At 46.3% G+C, this 27,915-nt stretch overlaps 1 protein-coding gene across 1 annotated transcript; it reads left to right on the top strand.

The window, feature by feature from the left end:
• Positions 1-6,396: 6,396 nt before the first annotated feature.
• On the top strand, positions 6,397-26,424 carry zcchc14 (zinc finger, CCHC domain containing 14; the record flags this gene model as incomplete). The annotated part of the gene is made up of 14 exons (XM_080544656.1): positions 6,397-6,891; positions 7,039-7,194; positions 11,593-11,725; positions 17,938-18,008; positions 18,146-18,217; positions 18,528-18,613; positions 19,461-19,600; positions 20,423-20,459; positions 20,855-21,149; positions 21,520-21,608; positions 24,005-24,123; positions 24,455-24,604; positions 24,827-26,092; positions 26,369-26,424. The coding sequence occupies 14 exons, from the start codon at positions 6,397-6,399 to the stop codon at positions 26,422-26,424; spliced, it is 3,165 nt and encodes a 1,054-aa protein (XP_080400782.1).
• Positions 26,425-27,915: the final 1,491 nt, after the last annotated feature.

The following is a 27,915-nucleotide window of genomic DNA, read 5'->3' as shown; positions in this document are numbered from 1 at the left end:
AGTCCCGCCCCTTTCGGGGCAACTTTCAGTCTACTCGAAGTTGCACTAGGCTGTTCTCGTAGACTTGCATGTAAAATCTATTTTGGTAACTTCAGGCCATTCGGTCAATTGTCTATGGGGTTTTGGGACATGCACCGAAAGGGGCGGGACTTGAAGCTGATTGGAACATACTCCACAGAACACTAGCTGATTGGACTATGATATACGCCACAGAACACTAGCTGATTGGACTATGATATTCAGAAGCAACACTGTCTAGAAGTCATAGGAAAAAAATCTCTCTCTTCTCCCTTTGGTGGGGAGCCAGCCTCCCCTGCTTGAGGATATTACAACTGGACCTATTACCGAAGTCAAACTTCGTTTGTGGTCGCAATCTCCGCGCAATCTCCGCGCAATCTCCGCGGCTGTTAGGCTGCTACTGTTGGTGTTTTGCGAAGCCAGAATACACAAACTCGACCTGAAGGTAAGAGAGTCAGCTAAGATAAAAGCTACTTCAAACATTTAGTAATATCGTCAGCATGGTACGTTTTCTATTGTCGTCTTTTAGCTTGTTTGTTTATGTATTCAGCACACGCACACACACACACACATTTTAGATGCTTTATTTATGTCCACATACAATGTACAATTCTAAAGGACATAAATACTAACAGTGCATTTTGATATCATAGAAACAATCTGTTACAGTAATGCTGAGCCAACAACCAGTTCTGCCACACACAGGATGTTATTCGCACCAGATGATACCAGTGGGTTGACAGATACAGTATCAATACAATTCACACACACACACACACACACACGCACACACGCACACACGCACACACACACACACACACACACACACACACACTCACACTCACACACTCACTAGAGGGGATGAAGAGGTCTGTACAGGGGGGTAGGGGGGATGAAGAGGTCTGTACAGGGGGGTAGAGGGGATAAAGAGGTCTGTACAGGGGGGTAGAGGGGATGAAGAGGTCTGTACAGGGGGGTAGAGGGGATGGAGAGGTCTGTACAGGGGGGGTAGAGGGGATGGAGAGGTCTGTACAGGGGGGTAGGGGGGATGAGGAGGTATGTAGAGGTGGGTAGGGGGGATGAAGAGGTCTGTAGAGGTGGGTAGGGGGGATGAAGAGGTCTGTAGAGGTGGGTAGGGGGGATGAAGAGGTCTGTACAGGGGGGTAGAGGGGATGAAGAGGTCTGTACAGGGGGGTAGAGGGGATGAAGAGGTCTGTACAGGGGGGTAGAGGGGATGGAGAGGTCTGTACAGGGGGGTAGGGGGGATGAGGAGGTATGTACAGGGGGGTAGAGGGGATGAAGAGGTCTGTACAGGGGGGTAGAGGGGATGAAGAGGTCTGTACAGGGGGGGTAGAGGGGATGGAGAGGTCTGTACAGGGGGGTAGGGGGGATGAGGAGGTATGTACAGGGGGGTAGAGGGGATGAAGAGGTCTGTACAGGGGGGTAGGGGGGATGAGGAGGTATGTACAGGGGGGTAGAGGGGATGAAGAGGTCTGTACAGGGGGGTAGGGGGGATGAGGAGGTATGTACAGGGGGGTAGAGGGGATGAAGAGGTCTGTAGAGGTGGGTAGAGGGGATGAAGAGGTCTGTACAGGGGGGTAGAGGGGATGGAGAGGTCTGTACAGGGGGGTAGAGGGGATGAAGAGGTCTGTAGAGGTGGGTAGAGGGGATGAAGAGGTCTGTACAGGGGGGTAGAGGGGATGGCGAGGTCTGTACAGGGGGGTAGAGCTATTCTCATGCTAAAATCGACTGTAAATCCAGATTTTAAAGTTGATATTCTTCCCCGTGGAGCATGCCCCCATAACCTGTGCCCCACCCAAAATGTTTAGCACCAGCCGCCACTGCTGAATCAGGTAAAGCGGTCATGAGAAGATGAGTTTTAAAGTGCCATATTAGCATTAGCCTTAGCTTATAGCCAAAATTGTCAAATTTCAAAGGCCAGTTTTTTTTTTATATCTGGAAATGCTTCAACATGGTAACACATTGTAGTGCCAAGATGCATTGTTAATCAGACATGGGAGGTATATGTTTTCAATATATTTATAGAGTATGTTAAGTGATATGAACCAGAGTAAAGTTGTCTGTGTAGGCTATTTGTGAACAATATATAATGTTAAGCTGAATGGAATCAATATACAGCATAGAGGCAATGACGAGGTCAGTGAATGAGCGGAAGAGGAGAACGCAGTGGGAAGTTGCATGTGGACGAACCAAACTGCAAAATAAAGTCTTTGTTCTCGCCACTTTTCCGAAGATGCATTGGAGGCATTTAATCGACCACCGCTAATGAAAGAGCTCACAGGTAAGAAGACTACGCTTTTATCATAGAACGATAGTTTGATAACGTCAACTTGCCTTGAACAGCTGCGGACTTACAACAAGTTTGTTTACACTCTCCATCTCGGTTGGCATTGGTTGACAGTAGCTGCACAGACACCAGCGATCATGTCCTCACCTCTCGGATCGTCTTCATTTTGATCGACATTTTGTTTAATGTCTTCTCTGCTCTCCTCCTCGCTGTTTCATACATTTTCATCCAACTGAGTGGATTCTAACGATGAATTGAGAATCAAGGACCCCAATTGAAATAAGCCAGTGGCTTTCTTGGGTTTTTATCCTGTTAGTTGACCTTGTATGTAATACGTACTGTCATGTACCTACTTCTGCAAATCTTCTAATAAAGTTTTCAATCAATCAATCAATGCCAGCATTCTGAAGTAAATTATTTTCTTTTGGTTATTATAGCGCCACCTATGGTCTAATCATGGTCATTCTTTCTGCCATAGTTACTGATGCTCTCTAGTTGGTCAGGGACTTTTTGAGCTATTTGACCAAAGTGGGGAAAATAATAATAATAATAAGTATACAACCAATAACAATACTGTTCCACTAATAAAATAGCTGCATTGACGCTGAAAACCTGTGTAGACCTACTTTTTTTTAAACTTTTTTTTTACAGAATATTGGGAATCGATAAGGGAATCGATAGAGCATCGAATCAATAAGCAGAATCAATAATGGCATCGGTATCGATAACATATTATCAATTCCCATCCCTAGGGAGCCCTTTTTGCATAAATAGTGATTCTACTAAGTTTTGGCTAATTGTCAGATTTAAAAAAAATCTATCTTTATGTTACAAAAACATTTAGTAAATTAACACAATATATCACCCTCATCTGAGGACTTTATTTTCTCATTTCAAACTTATTTTTTGGTTTTACAATTTGAAATGGTGTCCTAATCCTATCACAACCCACATACCCTCTCATCTAACTTTTCTTTTTGTTAATTTTTTAAATTATCTTTTTATTCCCATTTTTTTAATGGTCTGGGTTTACACACACTTGTAAGGATCATGCATTCGTGGAATGAGCAACACAGCTAAACGTGTGGGTAGCGGCCCAAAAATGTTTGCCAAAATCCCCTGCAATATTCTTCTGTTAGTATTCACTCTCGTATTGAGCTTCAAGTGCTCTCTCACAGGCAAAAAAGAACTTGTCATCATTGAAGGCAATCTCAATGCAGTGAGATATCGGAATGATATTCTGGAGCCAAGTTGTACCTCGTTGTAAAGGTGACTAATCAGGCTTTCCAACAATATAAAATACAATACCAATTTGTATTATTAAACCAGAGGAATAGGAGGAGTTTATATGGAGATTCACTATAATGGGAGAAATAGCTATATGCTGTAAGTAAATAATTCAGTTTTGCTTGTCAGCATCTTGTGCAATAGACACAGCTAACACCACAAAATGGTCAACTTGTGGTGGCCATGCTGTGCTGAATGTGTCATGTGTGTCGGACTGTTTTGGGGCGGTTCGGAGATTGAAATACCTAGGTCTGAGGCTTTGGTCTAAGCACCGGTGCCAAAAGTGACAGTAAAAGTGTCATAACAGATGTTACGTCATACCAAAGTTACATTCCAGATGTTTCAACCCCTTTCCTGTCCAATGCAACGTTCCCAGGTCGTTCCTGTCAACGACAACATCTTTTCACTTAACATACCTGGTGAAATCAGGGTAGATAGATAAACAAATAACATTTACTTTATCTTGTGGACACACACAAACACTCCACACAGAACGACCAAAGAGTTAACACACAGATGACATTCGAGGAACGTACTGTATGTGTGTGTGCGCCACAGGGCTGTGTGTGTAAGTGATTTGTCAAAGACATGGCGCCAGTGCGTCTGTGAGTCGGTAGTGGTGGCCCGCGAGGCGACACAGCTGGTAACTGCGACTGAGTGACAGTCCTCAGCCAGGCTCGTTAACAAAACATGCCGATTCACACTCATCACCATCACTACCACTGTTATGCAATAGATGACCTGAGAGACGTGTGTGGACCTCTGCAAGACATTTTCTCTAGTGACTATGTTTTCAGATTTTTGTGGAACATAACAAGAAAGAAGATGCAGGCCAATATTACAACATTACATTAGGGAAATAAAGGGTCTAAATTGGACCCAGATGATGCCTCTTGACCTGGACTAAAAGCAATGTTCTTCCCTGCTATCTGTGGCAGAGAATCATTAACTGCACATCTGGTGTTGAAACACAATAATAGATACACCCAGTTATGGTTTATGTGAGTCTACGTTGGTATGTGGATCACAGGGTTGGCAGCTAAACTAAATCTGTAGGATGTTTCAGAGGAGACCGCACTACAGGGCATGTATGAACTGATGGTGACATCTGCTGGTCTTTTGAGAGACGCGCAAGCCTTATTGAGAGAGAGAGTGTGTGTGTGTGTGTGTGTGTGTGTGTGTGTGTGTGTGTGTGTGTGTGTGTGTGTGTGTGTGGGTCTGATCTGTAGAGATCACTGAATTAAATTAGATGAGATGATTAAATCAAACAGCAACATATGATGTGCCATGAAAGGTTTAGAAATATATGGTATTAGGACTATTGCTTCTTCGTGGCACACACAGGTCACAAAAGTAGGCTCTAAGGTACCATACAAATATAATAATTCACATAATGATTAATTATATTGCTGTGTACTGTACAGTTTATTGGACCCTCCAACTGCACAGGGCTTACACTGGCGCCCCTGATAGCTCTACTGACGTAATTAAATGACAATCCAGACCTCACCAAACTTCATAAGCGCAGCTAGTATGCCATAGAATCAAAGGAACTATTCTCCCTCCTTTGTCCCAGTGGTATCCTTGTTAAAAGACAAAGGACAAAGAAAGATGAGATACTTAGTCAACTTTCACAACACATAAAATAAAACATCTCAAGAGGTGATTAGCTCTTTAAAAAGTACAGTACCTCGCTGACCAAATTGGAGAGATGTATGAGCGCATGTGAAAAAGATGTGTACCGTGAGTAGGCCAACAAAAAAATAGTCTTCTGGCCAATCACATCAGCTGCTACATTGACTGACATGTGTTCCATCCAGTAGGAATTGATATTTCTATATGTTAAGGCTGGGCTTAGCCGGAGAGTTTTGGATCATTTACCACACAGCTGTTTTTCTCGATTTCGAGTATGGCAGAATGGAAGGGGGCGTACTTCAATTGCACTTCAAAAAAGCTTTTCTTTGCCGAGGGGGATAAATATTATCGTTATTTTTCTGGATCAAAGCTGGATTGCGCAAAGGATCCATACCCGACAGCACTTTACTAAAATAAATTTTTGCAATTTAAACTTTAACCCCTACTACACTTGGAGCTAATACACTTTATGGTCTTGTAACTGTTTATGGTCCGTCATTCCCTCATAAGTTCAAGGAATGCCATGAGGATTTCCATCGAGAAGGTTTTTTTTACAGTTTTTTTTACTGTGGGAAATCGGAGCGTGGGTGATTCTGATCATGGAAGATAATATTATGATCTGTGTTTAGAATTGCGTTTTGACTGACTAATATGGTATTTTTCATTCCATATCGTTTGACGTGGGGAACGACTCTGGAGGGCTGGCCGGGAGAGAGCATAGATGGCTGAGGTCCCTGCGCCGAGCCTCGCTGTACAGTAAACACACCGATCAGCGATCACGCTTTTGTTTGTTGAGATATTCGTGTGTAGCATTATACGGCACTAGAGATACATATTGCAACAATGTCGCAGCTGGTCTGTTATATATAATGAGTGCGATTGTAATGTTAGGCTATGTGTCTAAAAAAAAAAGTCTGTATATATTAAAAGTTTAATAACCGCCGTCATTGACCCAGGTTTTAAGTGAACAAAGTAACGTTTAAGCTCTCTATATATCCGTTTTTTTGTTTGCCTATGTTTAAAGTTTTGTTTTAAGTTCGCACGTTTTTGTCTACAAATTGTATAGGCCTTATGCATACAATTATTATAACGTGATCAACAAAATAAATCCATGCGTAAACTTTTGAATAGACATTTTAAAATTAAAAATGGTTGAAAATCGGTGCTCGGTCCAACGAGAAGGGGTCTACCGCTGGTTCTCGGTACTGAACTCGGCCCAGAGAGCAGAGTTCCTCTGCGGGCTGTTGGACCTCTGCGTGCCCATCGAACTGCGCTTCCTGGGGTCGTGCCTGGAGGACCTGGCCCGCAAGGACTACCACTCCCTCCGGGACGCCGAGATCAAAGCCAACAACCCGGCTGACCTCTCCAACCTCACCAACATCACGGACGAGGTGGTCAGGAGCAAGCTGCTCATCTCCCTGGCCCTCCTCAGCTCGGACAACCGGGAGGCGGCGGGGGTCCTCTTCCGGACGCTCACGCACATCGACACCATCATCAACAACTACGGCCTGCAGCTGAACGACGGCCAGACGGAGGAGCAGTTCCTCCTGCTGTTCACCATGGCCTCCAACCACCCGGCCTTCAGCTTCCACCAGAAGCAGGTGCTGAGACAGGAGCTGACGCAGATCCAGGAGATGCTGCAGGCCACCTGTGGCTCGGAACAGCACGGCCAGGAAGGCTCCAGAGGCACCGCTGCGCTGGACACCCTGTCCTCCGCCTCCTCCAGCCCCATCCCTACCTCCAGCCCCATCCCTACCTCCATCACTGTGCCCACCTCGAACCCTTGTAAGACCACCTGTGGCACGGAGCAGCACGGCCACGAAGGCTGCAGAGGCACGGCTGCGCTGGCCCCCCTGTCACCCGCCTCCAGCCCCATCCCCATCCCTACCTCCATCACTGCGCCCACCTTGAACCCTTGTAAGACCGCCTGTCAATGCTGCCAAAAGGTAGGTTTCTGAATTGGTCTTAATGGTCAGTTGTAGCATTACACAAAGTCGGTGAACTTGGAACGATATCTTCAACAGGTAGGAGTCATTGGACTGTGGGTGCCAACACTTTCATTATGTTGCACTTAACACCTAATGACGGTACTAGTTACAGTCATTAGATCATTAGGCCGATGACACACAGGTGTAGAACAACTTCATGTTAAGACTTTCCCCGTAGCTATAGGCCTATATTAAAAAATCAATCTACACATGTAGGGTAACCTGTTTGTGCGCCTGTGACAAACAGAGTATAGTGCCTTGTGTCTTTGTTTTGAAGGAACGTCAAACCGACATTCATGTTGTTGAATTCCGTTTTAATTTGAATGTCATCCCCAGAAGTAAAAACCACGTGACTCCACATTTCCACTTATGAATGAGACATATTGCCATACACGTATCTGTGTCTTTGAGGGACGCTTTGTTCAAACAGTCTTTGAAAATCCTACAAAACAACCATGCTTTTCAATGGGCCAACGTGTCGGAGGTCCCTATGTCAGTGCTCCTCGTGAACATGACCTCACACATACCCCTCTCATATCTGTCATATACCTATCATATGTCAGTTTTAACCCTAGCCGTGTAGATTCAGCATGACTGCTACCTCTGGGAGAACCGGATGCTTAATCAGCAAATGTGGGAATAAGAAACCGCTGTCCGTCCTCTTGAACTGACTAAATGCTTAGCTTTGCTCGTAACTATGATTCTTTTATACATTGTAGGTCTGCTGTGTTATGTTAGAAGTGTAGGGGGCTTTTTCTCCAGCATAGGGAACATTGTTGTTTACAAAACAATCTGCTTGAGAAACATCTGGAATTGTCATTTCCTGTCTGTTTAGTTAACCCTGTGTGTGTGTGTGTGTGTGTGTGTGGGTGTGTGTGGGTGTGTGTTAGAAAGAGAGAGAGAGAGAGATAGAGAGATAGTGATTTGGCACTACGACTGCTTTTCTATCTAGTGTTCTGTTTGTCAGTGCTGTTTGAGGCACACACACTTACACACACAGATACACACACACACACACACACACACACACACACACTCACACACACTCACAAACAGACACACACACACACACACAGCTACAGGCTGTTCAAACATGTGTCTGACTCTGAGGGGAAAGTACCCTGCTCAGAGAGAAGCGCTTGTATTTAGTGTTTTGTTGGTCTTGGCCTCCATTAAGTGCAGGTCAGCACATTTCTCCATGCTGAAATCAACTCTGTGCTGTGTGTGTGTGTGAGACTCTCCAGTGAATCACCAGGAAGAAGCTTTAACTGTTCGTTCATAGGAGAGTCCTACACACAAACACACACGCACGCGCACACACACACACACACACACACACACACACACACACACACACACACAGACACACACAATAACATCCAGCGAATGGTAAGCGTAGATTAATGAATGGTGAGAGAGCAACAATGTTACTGTAAAAAACAGACACATTTGTCTTTCAATAGCTCTTTTTCATGTTTTGTATTTAGCCTTAAGGAAAGGAGTCAGGAGACACTCCTTCCTGTACTATGGTATCTGTCAGGACCTGTGCCACGCTGAGCCTAGTATCGTACCCCAGCTAAGGCAGAGGCTCTTTCTTAGAGCAGCAGGGTTTTCCCTTTTTTCTAGAGAAAAAGAGCGGATTTGGCAGCAGAGGATGCGGATGTGGCAGTAGCACACTGTAAAGCAGACTTAATTGGTTTCAGAGCTGCTCTCCCTCTGTGTGTGTGTGTGTGTGTGTGTGTGTGTGTGTGTGTGTGTGTGTGTGTGTGTGTGTGTGTGTGTGTGTGTGTGTGTTGCTGTTAGCATGGTGATGTGTGGTGCTCAACCTCTTCTCGCATCAGTCACATGTCTTAAATGTCTTCACTCTACAAAGGAAGCCACAATATCAACTGCACATTCAGGAGTTTGAGTCAATACATTTCCATGACTAATGTGTTTGGCCAGAACAACTCTTAACAAAGACATTCTGCGTATACTGTAAATATAATTATTGAAATGATACAGTATGATTACTGGACATTATGTAAACACACAAAAGACAAATTGTTTTTGTCAGCAAAAACAGTTATGTAGCATTTGTAACAATAGTCCTTTTCACAACTTGGAGGTAATTACAGTATATAGTAGGGATACGTGTTGAGAAGTGTTGGCTATTCTCTCTATTACCTACAGTTGAGCTGAATGCCACATACCTTGTTTTTGGCAGCGCCAACCTTTTGTTCTGTAATGGAAGACTAGAATCATTGCTATCGATTGGTTGTTTAAGAACGTCTGAGCTAGGCTAAGGAAAAGGGAGCCCTTGTCTCATATCAACATGTACAATTGTACTGTACCTCATACTTCTTACGCCAAAACAATACAATCAACTTTCTTTGATAGAGCATTTAGAAACTACAGTTGTGTGAAAAGTATTAATTACTGTATATTCCAGCATTCACAACATTCTAAGCATTTCTAGTAATTTGAAAGCATTTATAATGGCCTATTTATCAGCATAACATTGAACTGTGTGACCCTGTCCCAATCCCATTTGTAATTTTTACCCTACCACTTGTTTTGTAGTGCCACTCGCTTTTCGACTTGTCCCTCAGGGGCTGGATTCACAAAAGTGTTCTTAAGAAACATTTTCTTCTTAAGAACGCTTTGTGAATGCGGCCCCAGAAGAGAGTCACAAGGGGTAGTGGTTGAAAATCTTCCCTTATGAAATGAACCCTTCAAGACCCTATCATCAGTAATATCATAGAAAAGCATCAACGCTCGCGATTCACAACTTAAGTTTCACGCTATCAATCAGTTTCACGCTATCAATCGATCAAACAAGTCATCGAATAAAAAAGTATAATGCTTAATTATCAGGCCAGTTCAAGACAGAATAGCTGTGTTCTGTAGGCTAGCAACCAGTGCTCATACCCTGCCAGTCTGCACTGACATAGGACAACAGGGAAACAACTTCTCAGCTGAACCTTAGTTACATTTCGGGCGTCATATGCCATCAAAGGGGGGAAATGCGACATGGAAATGTGTCAAAATGTGGGACTGTCATGCACAAATCATCCTTAAAACGTGTAACGTTAGATAGCTAACATTAGACACACACTAGGTCAGCCGCTAGACACATAGGCATAATAGCGTTTTCTTTTGTTATGGTTGTTATAATGAAAAGGTCTATAGTACATTGAAATGACATTAAACTAAGACAATACGATGATAATCGTAATTTTAAAAACCTTTATTAACAAAGAAAATAATTAGGCTACATGTGTGGCGGTCTCTTCCTGCTTATTGCTGTTTTCACTATCGTGACGATGATTCGCAAGGCATTCTGGGATGTCATAAGACGGAGTGTTGTGGCTCTCTTCGGAGTGTGGTCCTTAAAAATCTCTATTTGGAGGGCTATGTAGCCCTACCACTTGGCCCTACCCCTACATGAAAACAAGAATTGGGACACCCCCTACCCTACATGTGAATGTGCAAAACGGAGGGGTAGGGCTAAAATCGAGGACCAAGGGGTGAAACGGGATTGGGCCTCTGTCTCTCGCTTCCGTGTGAAGTGAGGGAGCTGAATGGGCAGGGCCTGTATAAACACCAGTGCCAATCGAGGCAGCATAGTGGTGTGCATGTTTTTGCAAGCTGAATGTTTTGCCATGAGCCGAGAAGACTACCGCATAAAACACACATGCATCAGCGTGATCTCAGTTACAGTTGATAGATGAGTTCTCAATTGTTTTCTAGAGCGAGCTGTAGACAGAAGGAGAGCGAAAGCACTTTACTCCGAATCCAACCAGGGGTGTGTGTCTGTGTGTGTGTGTGTGTGTGTGTGTGTGTGTGTGTGTGTGTGAGAGAGAGAGATTTCCATGTTGAAGTGTAGATGCTCTCCTCCATTGGTAGCAGAGCAGCAAAAAAAAAAAAAAAAGACATTGAAACTGTAGTGTATGTTGCTGGTATGATCACTTTCAGACAGGCCAGACAAGGCGGCACGCAGAGAAAATAGCTTGCTGCGGCAGTCAGTGTGAGAGGCGCCTCTCACGCGGGCTGTATGGCTGCCCGTTAACACGGAGGCCGAAATGAAACTCACCCGCGCCGCTGAGGTTCACGCGAGGTTGACGCCGCATGTGTGTCTTGGCCCTAAGACCCTGTTTACACACAGAAACTCACAACAGATTAATACTAATACTAATCTGTTGTGTTGCACAAGGGTTGTAGAAAGAAACCCGCGTGTGAACGGGGTATTATCCCTCCAAGTTGTTCAATGGTGTTGTTATCACCTGATCTGTTGAGTGTGACATCAACCTCTTCCTGACCAACTTCCTGACGTGACCTTTGACCCCCCCCCCCCCCCCCCCCCCCCTCTCCCAGACGCAGCACAGAGAGGTCGGATGCGGGACAGGGCGCGGGGATGAGGGGGTTGGAACAGACTACATGCCTCACATACCACCTCTCTCCTGCCAGGAGGTGCCGGTCAAGGTGAAAGCTGGGAAACCCGGCAAAGGTGAGTGTGAATCATACTACTCAGTCCCGAGGGTCATTCTATTCTCTTCTGCTCTGTGGTGCTTCCCTCTCTACTCTGCTCTGCTCTATTCTGTTCCTGTCTGGTCTGATGTATTCCACTCGAATGTGTCCAGGTGTCTAGGATATCACACAGTGACTGATCAGAGTGTATAGAATATGAAAATAAAACACTGAAGAATAGATGATGGGTCAAACATGCATAGATCTATTCCCAGTGATTATTTAGAACAGTCATGAACATGATCGAACAAACTCAACACTAGTGGTTATATGACCAACTAACACAAGTTAACGTTGTGTTATATCTGACTCCAAAAGACATTTCATGGTTAATAATGATTGACATCGATCATATCGGATCCTAGATTCCAGTCAGCACTACACACACACACACACACACACACACACACACACACACACACACACACACACACACACACACACACACACACACACACACACACACACACACACACACACACACACACTTAAGAATACCCAAAACGCTATTTTACCATGCCCTCAAGTTAAGATAAATCGGCTTGCGAGGAGTTTACGCTCAAGCCAATGGCTTAAGCTGATGACTCACTCTACGTCTCTTTAACGACGCAAGTGAACATTAGTCATTAAATGGGAGAACCTGGTCACAATTATGTCGTGCTGTATTAACAGAAAATCAGAATAGAGTATCAACAAAATCAAGGACAACACTTCTTCAGGATGTCTGCTAGGCTCATTCAACTGTAAATAGTTATACACAGTGACATCAAAGCTGCTGCCTCCAAAATCCATCGACATCACACAGCAGCATGGGACTCCTGGCTCAGCAGGACTGGAGGCTCACGCAGGCTCTCAGAACAAGAAACCACACGTTGAAACATCTGAACCCAACCTACCAACCCATACCATGCTCTTGTAGGAATGTACAGGCATGCTTCTCCTAAGGCCTCTCCCTATTAGAGAGAGAGAGAGAGAGAGAGAGAGAGAGAGAGAGAGAGAGAGAGAGAGAGAGAGAGAGAGAGAGGAGATGAGAGAGAGAGAGAGAGAGAGAGAGAGAGAGAGAGAGAGAGAGAGAGAGAGAGAGAGAGAGAGAGAGAGAGAGAGAGAGAGAGAGAGAGAGAGAGAGAGAGAGAGAGAGAGAGAGAGAGAGAGAGAGAGAGAGAGAGAGAGAGAGAGAGAGAACACCAAACACATGCACAGACACACACTGTTTTCAGGTCACAGACACTATAGAGAAAATGCTGTCCTCATCGTTTGTCTGTTAATGATTTTAGTCTTTCTTGCGTCTGTGTTTTTTTGTTGTTGTCTGGACACAAACAGATCAGATGTTCATTCTACACGTCACATGTTATGTAGTTCAAAGGCAACATGTTCTCCTCCAGTTATGGAAAATGTGGCTTGGGGGTGTGGAAGGGGGCCTGATGACGACCTCAGCAACGTGACTGTATTTCATCACACACTGCCTGTGTTATAGTTGATAGTTATTCAGAGGTGAGGATGAAGGAGTTGGATCGAGGTTGGCTGGTGTTGCTTGAAAGGAAGGCAGAGGGGGTCTTTCTGTAGGCTTGGCCTCCCACCTTTCTCTGGTAACCCAATGCTGGCTAGCTACACAACCTCATAGCCATGGCTGCATACCTGTCAGCAGCATACAGCCACACACACGTACACATACACATACTCACACTCTGCACACACACACACACACACACACACACACACACACACACACACACACACACACACACACACACACACACACACACTCAAAGATGCAGATAGTATGAGTGGGTGTTGAGTGGTTGTTGTTCTTTTATAATACAATCTTTGGTTGTGGTGTCATTATCAAGATTATACAACCCACCACAAGGAAACTGCTGATAATGCACAAAAGAGAACAAACACCTCTATTTTATTATCCTCCTTATGTGGGTTTAAGACATGTAGGATCCTGTGTGTGTGCCAGTGTGTAGAACACAGGGCGCGATGTGTAACCAGATCTGTGTGGTGGCAGAATGGACAGGATTAACGAGTCTGGCACCAGGCATGCAGAGACTCCCAACAGCTGCCGGCTTGGGCATGGAGTATGGGGGCAGAGGTAGAGGGAGGGTGCAGAGGGGAGTGGGAGTAGGTGCCAGCCAGTGGAGGCCGGTGGAGGTAGAAATTGTGGTTGATACCGTTGTTCATTCCATTCCATTCCATGTATTACACTGACCTCATCCTCCGATTTCAACCTCCACACTGACATTCTTGAGAATGGACATTTTGTCGTTGCCACTCCCACCCCAGGTCCGAACACCCCACTGCCCCCCCCCCCCCCCCCCCCCCCGCACCCGCCCCCGCCCCCCATCCCCAGGTGTGGAGTGTGAAATGTGACGGTATGCTGTCTAAATCCACGCCCTGTACCTTTCTAACCTACCGATCCCTCACACTGTTATACAGTGTATATAACATGCGCAACACGTGTCTCTGCGTGTCTAGCAGACATTTCTGTTTGGACGTCAGCCCACCACCTCAGGCTCACCCTTAACACAACCGAGGTGCTCTTCCTCCCTGGGAAAGCCTACCCCTCTCCAAGACTTCTCCATCACCGTAGAGAACTCTACTGTAAACAACTCCCAGACAGATAAGAATCTTAGGGTGATCCCTGACAACCACTTACAGCGACAGCACGCTCCTGTAGATTTTTCCTTTCCTGAAACATCAGAAGGATACATCCGTTCCTCAAGAGAGAAGCAGCACATTTTCTTTCTTTATTTTTTTTACCTTTATTTAACCAGGCAGGCCAATAAGAACTCATTCTTATTTACATTGGCGGCCTGGCACATCTCTTGGTCCAGACCCTTGCGATCTCCTGCCTTGACTACTGCAACGCACTCTTGGCCGCGTTCCCCGCCTCTGCCATCAGACCTTTGCAGCTCATCCAGAATGCTGCCGCCTGTCTGGTGTGAAATCTCTCCAAGTTCTCCCATGTCACCCCACTCTTTCACACCCTTCACTGGATCTCAGTAGCAGCTCGCATCAAATTCAAGACTCTGGTGCTCGCCTACCAGGCAAAGGGATCCGCCCCTCCCTACTTGTAACCAATAGTCAAGCCAGTCTCCAAACCCCTGCCTGGTCACTCCGCTCTTCCACCTCAGCTGGCTATTATTTAGCATTATCTAGCATTGTGTCTGATAATGGCCCCTGATCCTAGCATAGATTAGTTTTTCTTATGATGTCTGATGGATAAATGATTCACCACCGTAGACAAATCTATTTGTTGTAAGTCACTTTGGATAAAGGCGTCTGCTAAATGCCCAAAATGCTAAATGTAAGTATATGAGCTCTTGGCACAGTCAATGTTCCTCAACTCAACCTGGACCCTGGGTGTTGCATATTTTTCTTCCTGCTCAGCACTAGCACACGTCTTCCAACGACCTAAAATGGTAAATGGACTGACTAATATAGCGCCTTATTCCAAAGCGCTTTACTCTCATTCACCCATTCACACACACATTCACACACCAATGGCTGCAAGCTACCATGCAAAGACGCCAGCCCGCTCATTGGGAGCAATTTGGAGTTCAGTGTCTTGCTCAAGGACACCACACATGTGGCCGGCAGCCGGGGTTCGATCTGCCGACATTGCGATCATTAGACGCAATGTCGCAATGCCGGCTCTACCTCCTTCGCCACAGCCTGCCCCGAACCTCAACTAGCTTTATGGACAGGAGATGGTCTCTTGAGGCTAAAGTGGTTGGTTGTTGGTTGTTAGTTTAGGAGACACAAAAGATGTTTTTTTTATCTATTGGATAATGACAGACGACGACAGCTGTTCACTGATCCTTGTGTTTGCTTTCCCTTTTCCTCACCTCAGCGTTTCACTGCAGCACGCCCACACACACACACACACACACACACACACACACACACACACACATACACATACACATGGATGAACAGATGCAATGCACGCACGCACACACACACACACACACACACACACACACACACACACACACACACCCGGCCTCAGGCGAACCTATGAAGCTAGTTGTGTTCCGTTGTGTTCTGACACGTCGTCTGTTTGGGAAGAGAGATGCTTGAACACAGAGAGACATTACACAAACCACTCTCCTGTCTGCTCCTGACTGTCAACTGAACATGTCCAGTACACGTTTTAGATAGAAAGTTAATGAGTATTAAAAGGTCATTATCTAGAAGAGGAATTCCCTGCCCAGGTCATTGGTAGTACAACACATTGAGCTTGTCTCTGATTACATGCAAGGTGCCTGTTAAATATGAACTACGCCTTGGGGTTGTGTGTGAATGCTTGGTCCCACTGACTCACTGAAGTTAAAAATAGTGGAACTGGCGTCTTATGTTGACTCGAGTCCTTCTGTAAATGATCAAACCTCTCCGTCACCACACAATAGGGGTTAAAGCAGCATTCACATGAGAAAGAGGGCTGATACAGGAGAGGGGATTCAGCACTATAAGCATGATGGGCTGTCCTTTCTACCTCGTGGCTCCCACATTAATCACATCAACTCACACACACACACACACACACACACACATCAAAACAAACCAAACCAAATCAAATGTTATTTGTCACATACACATACCTAGTGGGGTAGTGGTGGTCTAGTGGATAGTGAGTTGGACTTGTGATCGGAAGGTTGTGAGTTCAAATCCCGCCTGAAACCACACCACTACTAGTGTGCCCTTGAGTAAGGCACTTAGCCCTCAGTTACTCCAGGGGGAATGTCCCTGTAATTCGCAATTGTAAGTCGCTTTGGATAAAGGCGTCTGCTAAATGGCAAAATTAATTAATTAATACAACATCGCACACAACAGTAATTGATATACTGAAATGTTTTGGAATCTTCATCCTCGGTCAACAACAGTCAACAGCTATAGGCCTTCTGTCTGGGAAAAACATTCCAGATGAGTTGACACTTGCCTACCAGTGGAGAGGGCCTAGGCCGGGCCGGGACGCCTCCGGGAGCCAACAGAGTGAGAGGGGAAGGGAGCGGAGGAGAGACGTTTTTTTCATAATATTGACTCTTAATTCTGATCCCTTCAGATAGGGAAGCATACAGCACAGAGCGCCATTCAGCTAAGCAGCCTCTCCCAATGCTAATACACACTGCAGGAAGTGCTGAGTCTGCAGGGTATATTTAACACATAGGCCCCTCGTCTGTGTGTGTGTGTGTGTGTGTGTGTGTGTGTGTGTGTGTGTGTACAGTATGTGGGTGGGTGGGTGTTAGTGAGTGGTTGTGTTTTATGTGTGCTGTTGTGTGCTCTTGTGTATGTTTTCAGAGGTGTGTTTGCATGTGTATATGTGTATTTTGTGTGTGTGTGTGTGTGTGTGTGTGTGTGTGTGTGTGTGTGTGTGTGTGTGTGTGTGTGTACTCTGAATCTCCTGCGGAGGTCAGGCAAAATGATCAAAATGTCACTGGCGGGATCCTTGCAATGTGTCATTAATCCCCTCATTCATCTGGCTCTTCTCCCTCTCTCTCTCTCTCTCTCTCTCTCTCTCTCTCTCTCTCTCTCTCTCTCTCTCTCTCTCTCTGTCTTCCTCCCTTGTTTCTTTCCCCCTACCCTCTCTTTTTCCCCTCCTGCTTCACCCCTCTTTTTTGACTTTCTCTCTCCTCCCATTTCCCCAACAACAGCAATACAAACCAAACAACCGGTGCTTATGTGAAATTGCCGGTTTAAAGTATCTGATGTGTTTAAATGAGCGTCAGGTGATATCACTCCCTATGATTTTCCTCTCTTGAATTCTGATCTTTTATTTAATGACATACATCTGCTGCCAAAAAAAGAGCCACCCAGACCTTTCTGTGGCTGTGTCCGCTTTCAAGGCAGAACCTACCGTAGCTGACACCTCTGGGATTCCAGTACTGGTCACATCCATCTTAGTCCTGGTGCTGTATTGTGAGTGCATTCCCCATTCTGAGATGGGGAAACTCAGAGATCTCAAAGGTTCCCAAATTGCCTAGTCTGAAAATGTCCACATTTCCTATTTCAGAGTAGCACTTGAACGCAGCGTAGAATATTGATTAAAGGACACCAGGGTCGATCGATCGTATTAAGAGCTTCATTTTGGTAGATGATTATAGTGTGGTACAATTATGGTATGTCAGATTTAGGAAGTCCTTTTGGCGGGCTGTTATGCTGTAACTTGATGGTTTGCTTTTATTCCAGTGAACGTTGAGAGAATAGAACTGAGGGGAGTCACCCACAAGGCTGACAAACCTAATGAATACGTGCTGGAAGTGAGTATGCGCAACACACACACACACACACACACACACACACACACACACACACACACACACACACACACACATATACACACACACACATACATATTGTAGCTAGAGGTTGATGTTACTCTCTCTTCATCCGCCAGGTCACCTGGTCTGATACGTCTGTGTCCAGTGTGAGCAGGACTCACCAGGAGGTGCTGGAGTTTCTCTCTCAGGTAAGACACTGGCCAAAACAGAGAGGGTACTGGACACATATACTCAATTTAATTCAAAAAGCTTTTACTGTCCGTCAGATTTACGAAATCGTGAAACTGTGTCATTCGCACATAGTGGCTCACTCTTTTGTCCGGCAAGGACTCACAGTGTCCTTATTGAAGTGAGAAAGCCTGTCCTCATGCCCACTTAACCATACTGTGACCTGGGGTTGTTGGTTAGTGATGCCAAGGTCACGGAGGACCATAGTTTGTTGCTGTATAGTCATGATGTCAAGGTGCTAGCCTCTTCGTTTTGTTTCTGTCTCACCAGGTGTCCCAGGTGTATCCTGATGAAGGTCTAGACAAGTACCTGCCCCAATCACCTGGCCTTGACCCCACCCCCGAGCTGGACCCCCGGTAATGTCCGTTTACCTACTGTACATGTCCCCGGCTAACATAGGCAGCCTAAAGGAAGACAGCCTTATTGTCTGTTGTAAACTGTGGTGCTAATGATTGAATAAATGATTTATTGAAGTATTTCGATCATACACTGATCATACACTGAATGGTTTGTGATAGATTTGGGCTATACTGAGGGGACTCAGTACCCCCCCCCCCCCAACCGTGGGATACTAAGGACTATATCTGATTCTATGGACTATACTTGATGACAATAACAATGACAATACCTGTTGGCTGCTCATCCCTGGTTAATGTGACCACTCTATAACCTTTGCACTACTGATGTTTACATTACTACCTTTCTACCACTGTATATTGCACATTGGACATGTCTCCTAACATAGCTTCTTTTATACTTCTGCACATTAGATACTGTACATCAACTACCTCACTGTACATAGCTCATAACTGCATATTGCCCATAACTGTATATATACCTCTAAACTATACTGATGTTTACAATAACATCTGCACATACTGTATATTACATAGTTACCTATCACTACCTCTTGTTCTATTTATATCATGCCCTTATATCACTATTTGCACTTCTGGTTGGATGCTAAACTGCATTTCGTTGTCGTTCTAATCGACGGTATTATGTACATAGTAACCATCCGGAAGCTTTTTAAAAAAAAAGAAAGAAAAGAAGATATCTCGTATCTGCCATGTTAGCTCAGTGACGATTGTTTGCTCATTCAAATGATATAACAGATAACGAGGGGATGAGTCAGGTGACGTGACTCGCGTCGGAATGTTATCTCTCCTGTCGGCTCATCACGGTTCATTAACCCCTGTACAGGTGCCTGACAACACTACCGCCCCACATTCTCAAACACCACCACGCCAGAGGCTTCTTCAGCGCTGCGTGTAGCCCTGCTCCCCCCGCACCCCCTGCTGTCCCCACCACTGCTTCCACCTCCACTTTCCTCCCCAGTACAAGTAAGCCTTCTATGACCTAGTATATGATATATATATATATATATATATACCCTGGTGTGTCTTGTCACCAGTGGTTATTGGAGTTAGTCTCCTCCTGTTCCAATATCCTCCTCTCTGCTTCTTGGAGTCAGACTCCCTGAAGGTTGGGGTTGGGGGGTGGGGGGGGGGGGTGGAGGGGTCTATTTTAGTTTTGAGTGGGAATTTGGGATGGCATGTTTGTGTTGGGAGGCCTGGACTGTGGTGACTTCATCCGAGAGGCTGTGTGTGTGTGTGTGTGTGTGTGTGTGTGTGTGTGTGTGTGTGTCTGTCTGTGTGCATGTATGTGTGCGTGCGCACACGCATGTTTGGTTAGTCTGCGCCCGTGATTTGTGTATGAACACGTTTTGTGTGTGTGCGTGTGCGTGTGCGTGTGCGTGTGTGTGTGTGTGTGTGCGTGCGTGTGTGTGTGTGACCTCATGGTGGAGTGTATTTATAGCCCCCCAGGGCAGCGGGAGACCTAGAGTGTGTTTGTGTGTCTGGAGCAGGCGGACTTTGAGCCCCAGGACGGACATGAAGAGCCCCTCGGGATGCAGGGGAAATAAAAATCGGTCTTACTCCGCTGTAATGTGGTACCACACGGCCTCCCTTAATACTGTAATATCACACTGCTCTCAAGTTTAACTGGACGAACTGGCGACACAGATATTCTGTAGAGTCCTGTATGTGACTTGTTGCCACTTGACAAGCGGTCATGAGGTTCAAGAGACTCAAATTGAGACTTTGTGCATCATTGTTATGCAGAATGTGAATAGTGATGATGTATTTGCTTCCTTTATGCTACAGATCTTGGGTGCTTAATGCAATACAGAGGAACCACCAGGTGAGGCCCCCTCTCTACTCTTTCTCTAACCTCTATACTACTTTACATTTACATTTTTGGGCATTTAGCCGACGCTTTTTATCCAAAGCGACTTGCAACAAATACATTTGTCTAAGGAAGTGAATCATCTATCCATTAGTCATAGCAAGAACAAGTCATCTGTTACCTCTGGTATTCAAATGTGCTAACTGTAGGGTTCCTATAGGTTACTGTGTCCCTAACCTCGTTCCTAGGATATTCGGCTGCAAGTGTTTGGGAACAAGACTACTCTGTCCCTCTCCTTGTTCATCCTCTTTACTCTGAATCGAATCATTCATTTATAACACAATAACACATAGTCATTAACTGTTCCTGTTTTTTCACCCCCCCTCCCCCCCCCCCTCTCTCTCTCTCAGGGCTGTGTGTGGTGTGGCCAGTATCCAGCCTGTCATGAGTGTTCAAAACTCCATTCAGCCTCGCTCCCCCACCCAGCTGCCCCCCATGTCCCCCCAGGGCTCCGTCCCCATCCCTCCTCCCCCTGGCGGGCTGGCAGGGGGGGACAACGTGCCCGGCTCCCCTCTGTTACACCTTCAGAACCCCGCCCCCCCCCTCCAGCAAACTAGCCCGGAGCAGAACGGCATCCTGGACTGGCTGCGCAAGCTCCGCCTCCACAAGTACTACCCAGTGTTCAAGCAGCTGACTATGGAGGAGGTGGGTGGCGTCTGGGGATGGATGAGGTCTCTCATCGGTGGGTTTAAGAGAGAGCGGATGAGTGACACTCATCCGGTGGAGAGGAGAATGAGATCCCTACGCATATCTAAATAATACTAATACTTTTCACACACCCCTGCATCAACCCCCCTCCCACCTCCCCCCCCAAAACACGAGCAATTCATACTTCGGTTACCTGACGAAAGATGAATGTGTCACATACCATGTCAACATGTCCCTATGTATACAGAGTGCAGAACAGTAAGACATTAGAACAGATGAAACCGCAGTTGTTCTTTCCATGTCTGTGTCTCTCTCCCCATCCGTCCGTGTGCTCTCTTCAACCTGCTCTTCTTTGTCTCTCGCTCAGTTCCTTTCTCTGACGGAGGAGGACCTCAACAAGTATGACCTCACCCAGGGAGCCAAGAAGAAGCTCAAGACCCAGCTCCAACTGCAAAAGTATGTTACTTTTTATTTTATTTTTTTACCATTTAGCAGACAGTTTTATCTGAAGCGACATACAATTACGGCTGGGACACTCTGGATACCTCTACCTCAGCAGCGCGTGTGCGTTTCATTTCGGTGCCCATGTTAACGGGTTACAGCTGCCACACAGCTTGCTTGAGCTGCGTGTCTCACGCTGGCCGCAGCGGCACGCCATCTAGAGAGTCGGAGTCTCGCCTGTTTTTTCCACGTGACGCACGCGTGAAGATTATCTGTTGATAGTCATATTGACATCATACCAGCAACATTACACTAGTTTCGATGTCTATATCTGTAAATATGTCATACATTTTTTTTCAACTCAACACTTCGCTATCTGTTTCAAATGAAAAGCCGTATAGGTACTATTATACTATAGTAGGTATACTACATATACGGTAGTCCTAGCAGAAACCCCACGTAGGCTGATTATATTATGTTAAGTATTCATCTGGTGATCTCTCTCCCTCTCTCTCTCTCTCCCTCTCTCTCTCTCTCTTGCGCTGAACGAGGGTAAACAAAAACAACATGACTGCTTCCTGGTTCTAACCGTTTCACTTTTCGAACCGCTCATTAAGGATGGATGACAGCCGAGACTGAACCCAGAACAATTTCTAACGAAGTGAAATGAAACGTTATATTATCGATGGCCGTTATCAAAAGCAAACTCAGTGTACAAATGTAGGGCTGGCAGTGGCAGCGCAGCAGCACACACACTGCTGAGGTAGAGGTATCCAGTTTGCTCCAGCCAGCCATTAGAGATTACACTGACAGTCTCCCTGGATTAACTTAGGGCCAAGTGCCTTACTCAAGGGCATGCTAGTGGTGGTGTTCCCAAGTGTGGGATTTGAACTCGCGGCCTTCTGATCACCGGTCCAACTCCCTATCCACTAGACCACCACTACCAAAAGTGAGGCTTCTCAATCTGTATGGCACACTGTGTTTAGAACCTCTCCATTTGAATGAATGAATGAATGAATGAATTCATGAGCGTTTTAAATCAGTGGATGAATTGACCGATGCTGCACAGCTAACTGTTTTGAGACGTGCCACTTCACTCTTCTACTTTTACAGTCATTTATGATCAGGTTTTCATTTATCCTTTATCTACAAGTGAGCCCCATTGAGATAACAAGAAAATCATATTTTACAAAAGAGACCTGTTCCAACCCTATGTTGAACTATCAACCAAAAATCCAATGGACATTTATTTAACTCGGTAGAATGTAGCGTATATAGCATGTGGCGCGCGTTCTCCTGTTGATATGTATGTGATTAAACATTAACACAAGTGGTTGATCAATGATGTTTCTGTGTCAGAGAATACAGAACGGTAATGGGCCATTTGGGGTCAATGGTTAACCTGGGCCAGATTGGTTGGACCAGATAAGTTGTACCTGGGGAGGGAGATAGCATAAACCCAGCTCAGATGTGTGTTAGTGTGAGACGGAACGGGGTGAACACATCCTATCATATCCTAGCTAATCCTGTTTCCAGTCCTAAATCAACAAGTTTCCATTAGTCAGGTACTGTCAGGTACACTGTGTGTGTGTGCGTGTGTGTGTGTGTGTGTGTGCGTGTGTCTGTGTGTGTGTGTGCGCGTGTGTGTGTGTGTGTGTGTGTGTGTGTGTGTGTGTGTGTGTGTGTGCGTGCGCGCGTGTGGGTGTGGGTGTGGGTGTGAGAGAAAACGGAAAGTTCCTCAGGTGCTTTTCCATAGGCCTGGCAAACAACACAATAGTAGCTTATTCAAGACCACTCATTACACTGTCAGTTCTGTTTTCCGCCACATGGCTTTTCAGCTAAACGAACATGGATTATCCCACTGTGATGGTGATTGTCCTTGTGGAAAATCCATGTCATACCTGTATTTCTTCCTCTGCCTCTCCAGCTGCACTAACTCATAGGGCTATATGGATATCCAGATACAATTGTACAAATCAATGTGAGGGAAAGACTTAAATGTGCCTGTGTTTGTGCTGTGTTGTTTAGAGAACCCTAAAGGCTCTACCAGATAATATGTGACAGCAGCTGGTGAAAGCGGGATACCGACCACCAGAAGAATGTAAATAAATGTCAACATTGTTGAGAATCAATGGCACACTCGCTAGTCAAGCCAAAATATTGCAATGCGATGGATTCGGTGACTAATCCCCCACTACTACCTAGTTAGTGTAGAGTAGTGGGGATTTCACCAGCTGCTGTCACATAATGCTGGTGTGTTTGTGAAGTGTTAGTGTAGACTAGAGCACTCTCTAGGGCTCAAACCTGGGAGTGAATGCCCATGTTGACTGTTGAGCATTTCATGTGTGTGCGTGTGCGTGTGCGTGTGCGTGTGTGTGTGTGTGTGTGTGTGTGTGTGTACAACTCAGTAGGGAGAAGATGGAGAGGAGGTACATGGTGTCTCAGTTCCCGGGGTCCTGCAGTGGCATCGCCAGGGTGATGCCATCCAGCCACATCGGCCCTGTGGCCCACATCCATAGTAACAACACAGGTAATAACACACATCCATAGTAACATCACAGGTAGTAACACACATACACACTGTAGGCTGGTGTTCCCTCAAATGGCTATAGAATTCCTGCTCGCTCCCTGCTCACACTTCACTCAGCTCCGCTCACATGCCCTGCGTCTAACTAATAGCATCTGTACCTACTTAGATTGGAACTGACAACTGTAATCAACACAGGTACACATTCTCATCACTATCTATACAACCTACTGTAGGCTGTACAGTACATACTGTATATGGCTTTGAAGGTAACTGTATAAACCTTCATTGCCATTCAACACAGTCTATTCGGATATGTGTTTTGTGTGTGTAGAGCTCCGTGTGGAGGTAGAGACGGGGTCCCACCCCCTCCCCCTCCCCAGGGAAAACAGCTCCTCCTCAGGGTACTCCAGCTCCCCATCCAGCCCCATGACCCCACTGTGTCGGGACGGGACCTTCGACAGGGCTAAGGAGACACACAGACGTGAGTATCCCATAGCCGGTCTAACTAAAATAAAAGTCACGTAAAGAAATTGTCTTTTTGACTGTATGTAGCCATATCACACGGATGAATAGTCTCTTCAGCACCCTATTGAATAACCTATTGAATGAGATGAACATGCTGAGCTATTGACACAGTATTTCTGATGTGCCCCTTGTCATGAGTCGATGTCTGCGCTGTGCTCTCTCTCCTCTCCCCTGCCAGGTATGGAGTCAGTACTAGACCTGGGCGGAGGAGAGAAGGACAGGACCTGTGTTCTCCTCAACCCCAGCGTTACGACGGCCCCAAGTCGCCCCACGGCTCAGGTCCTCCCCGTACAGAACGACCCCACTCCCTGCCCCCCCTCCCACATGTCCCTCCCTCCTCCCTCCCTGCCCCTCCTGTCGCCAGGCAGGGTCCTGGGGTCCCCCCGTAAGCCACGGCCCCCTCCTCTCTGCCCTGACGAGCGGGCCAAGCCCCTGGGTTCGGGGCCAGGCTCAGGTGTGGGTGTGGGGGTCCGGCTGGAGAATCTGTTCCCTGGGCTGGGTGTGGACATCTCCTCCCCTGGCCTCCACCACCACCACCACCACCACCACCTCCACCACCAGGAGTCCTCCCAGGGGCCCAGGGGGCCTGCTATGGCCGCCATGCTGCGCTCTCCTTCAGGCCTGATGGTGGAGACCAGCACCGCCCTCACCTCCACCTCCAACACCCTCCACCACGTCACACACGCTCCTCTCCATCTACAGCTGTCCCCCTCCCTGCCCCGCGCCGGACACTACCCGTATCTCTCCTCCTCCTTCCCCCCCTCCTCCTCCTACCCCTCTTCCTCTTCCTCCCTCTCCACCTCCTCCTCCTCTTCCTCCTCCTTATCGCCCTCGGCCAAGGCAAACTGTGGCGGCGGCGTTCCCATGGCAACCGCTAGTGGGGGGGGCTGTGCTGTTCCCATGGCAGCGGTTCCAGGCAACACCTACTGTGTCAACAGTGTCCTATCCACAGCGCCCCCGCCGCCCAGCTCAAGCCCCGCCTCCACGGCGGCCCCTGGCTCCTCCCCCAGCGCGTCAGTGTGTGTCTGCAGCTCCTGTGGTTGCCGGGGGAACTGCGGTTCCTACGGGGCGCTCCCCACTAGCTACGCAGGCTACTTCCACCAGCACCCCTTCTCAGGGACCTCTGTCTTCACACTGGGGCCCCTACTCCACCTCAGCCCCCTGCTGGCAGGGAGTAGTACTACAGCACCCTTCTCATACCCCTTGGTGGCGCCACCTCTCTACAACAGCAGCGTGTCACATGACTCTCAGCAGCAGCAACAGGGTCTGGTCCTACCACCCATGCAGGGTTTCCTAGCGGGCGGGGCCAACGCATACCAGCCCCACGGCATGCTGGGAAACGGCGGACACAAGAAGGCAGCGAACGTGTCGTGCTACAACTGCGGGCTGAGCGGACACCGGGCGCAGGAGTGTAAGCAGCCGCCCATGGACGCTGCCCAGCAAGGTATCATGAGACCATGGCCGTAGAATACAATATGATAAAATATGACTTTATTGTCCATCTGAAGATACCTAATAGTTCAATATTTACCTAATAGTTCAATATTTCTATCTTCAGATAGAACGTCATTGTACATCGAGTTAACTAAACATTGAGCATTGATACATCTATGAACAGATTCTTCCAGTACACCAGTTTGACTTAAGCAGAAGCATCTGGAACATTGACCTATTCAAGGTGATATTATACAGTATTCATTGGTGTTTTGTTTTTTCGCAGGGACTTTCCGGCTGAAGTACGCTCCCCAGTCAGACAGCCAGGACTCAAGGGACTAAGCAATGGACTAGGAAGGAACAAGGACCCTCTTTTTAATCCCTGTAAACATCAGCACCTTATCCATGGCTCTGAGACTACTGGAGGAGTGACCCTCTCATTTGAGCTACTGTCATGGTGGTCTGGTGGATGGTGGCCTCTAAACTCCTCTGTAACAGATGGGTTACGGTCATACCAAAGATACAAGTGACTGATCTCCAGACACTGAGGGCTACGGTGGCTATTTTCAAAGGGAAAATAGTGTTGTTACATGAGGCCTGCAGTTGAAGTTGTCATCGATCCAATACTCACACTACTCAGGTTACACCTCACGCAGACACACACACACACACACACACACACACACACACACACACACACACACACACACACAAACACACACTTTCATAACAACTCATGTACCTTGCCAAGGTGGCCTTGTATGTGGCTCTGAATATGAGATTGCTGGATGTATCTCTTGAGAGAATGATGATTGAAGAGTGAATGTAATAAGATGACTGCCAAATAATGCACACTGACTGCCAAATACCCTACTGGCTGCCAAATACTCCTCTGGGACAAAGCTGTTTTGTGAGGAAAGGAGGAAGTAATGATGTCGGTTGTGGCCTTGTTGTGGACATTATGCTAAATGACGTTGTCAGACAAGTCAGAGGTGTTGTGAGAGTGTGAGAAAGAGAAACGAGTGCTTTTATTCTCGACATCATCCACTGTGGGTACTGTGCGGTACAGTGCAGGTGTTACGGATAAGAAAACCAAAAACGGTACCAGCAGCAGTTTAAGGGCTCTATTCCAAACGCAGACACATTGGCTGTTTGTATTGGCAGTGAACTGGTGAAACACTAGTCTCCTATGCGCTCAGGTGGGAGGAGTAGCGGTAATAGAGGCATGTTCATGACAATGTTCAGGTTCCAGCGCCTTCAAGTGTGCTGAAAAATCTGAAAGACTGTTTGAAAAAAAAGAAAGACGTGCAAATAGCCCTAAGTTTCAACAACTGCCTTTCGAATTTAAAATGTGCCATTGATACTTGTTGTGCCTGAAAATGTAGAACAGCCTAGGAAATTATTCCAAACCTGTTGAAACAATAAGGTCCTCAGTCTCATTGTTATAATCACTCTCCTGAACGGTTTGCAAAGGTTTGATTGTATAATGTTGTATACGTTTGATTTTCTAATTTTGTAAAAGATGAATTATCTTTCATTGAATTCATATCGTTGTGTGTCCCCCATTTTCTTTGTTATCGTATGAATGTGCAGACAATAATGATGATGCTGATGATGACAATGATGAGGTATTAAGAAGTAAGGGGATTCTTTTAAGATAAATGTGTTATATTACTTTTTCACTAATGTGTAACTAGCCAACAATGTTGTGGCAGAAGAAAGCACTTTTCAACTGAATGAACGAGGTCCTTTAGATCTCAGGGACTTGGCTGGTTCAAGTCCTAAACGTGACACAAGGACGCTGGTCCTTGAGGACGAGGAGACTGCCTTAAA

This window comes from Nansenia antarctica (genome assembly GCF_963989245.1).
Source record: "Nansenia antarctica genome assembly, chromosome: 14".
NCBI classification, from domain to species: Eukaryota; Metazoa; Chordata; class Actinopteri; order Argentiniformes; family Microstomatidae; genus Nansenia; species Nansenia antarctica.
Note: the sequence above shows the minus strand (reverse complement) of the source record. Positions and strands in the feature narration are given on the sequence as shown.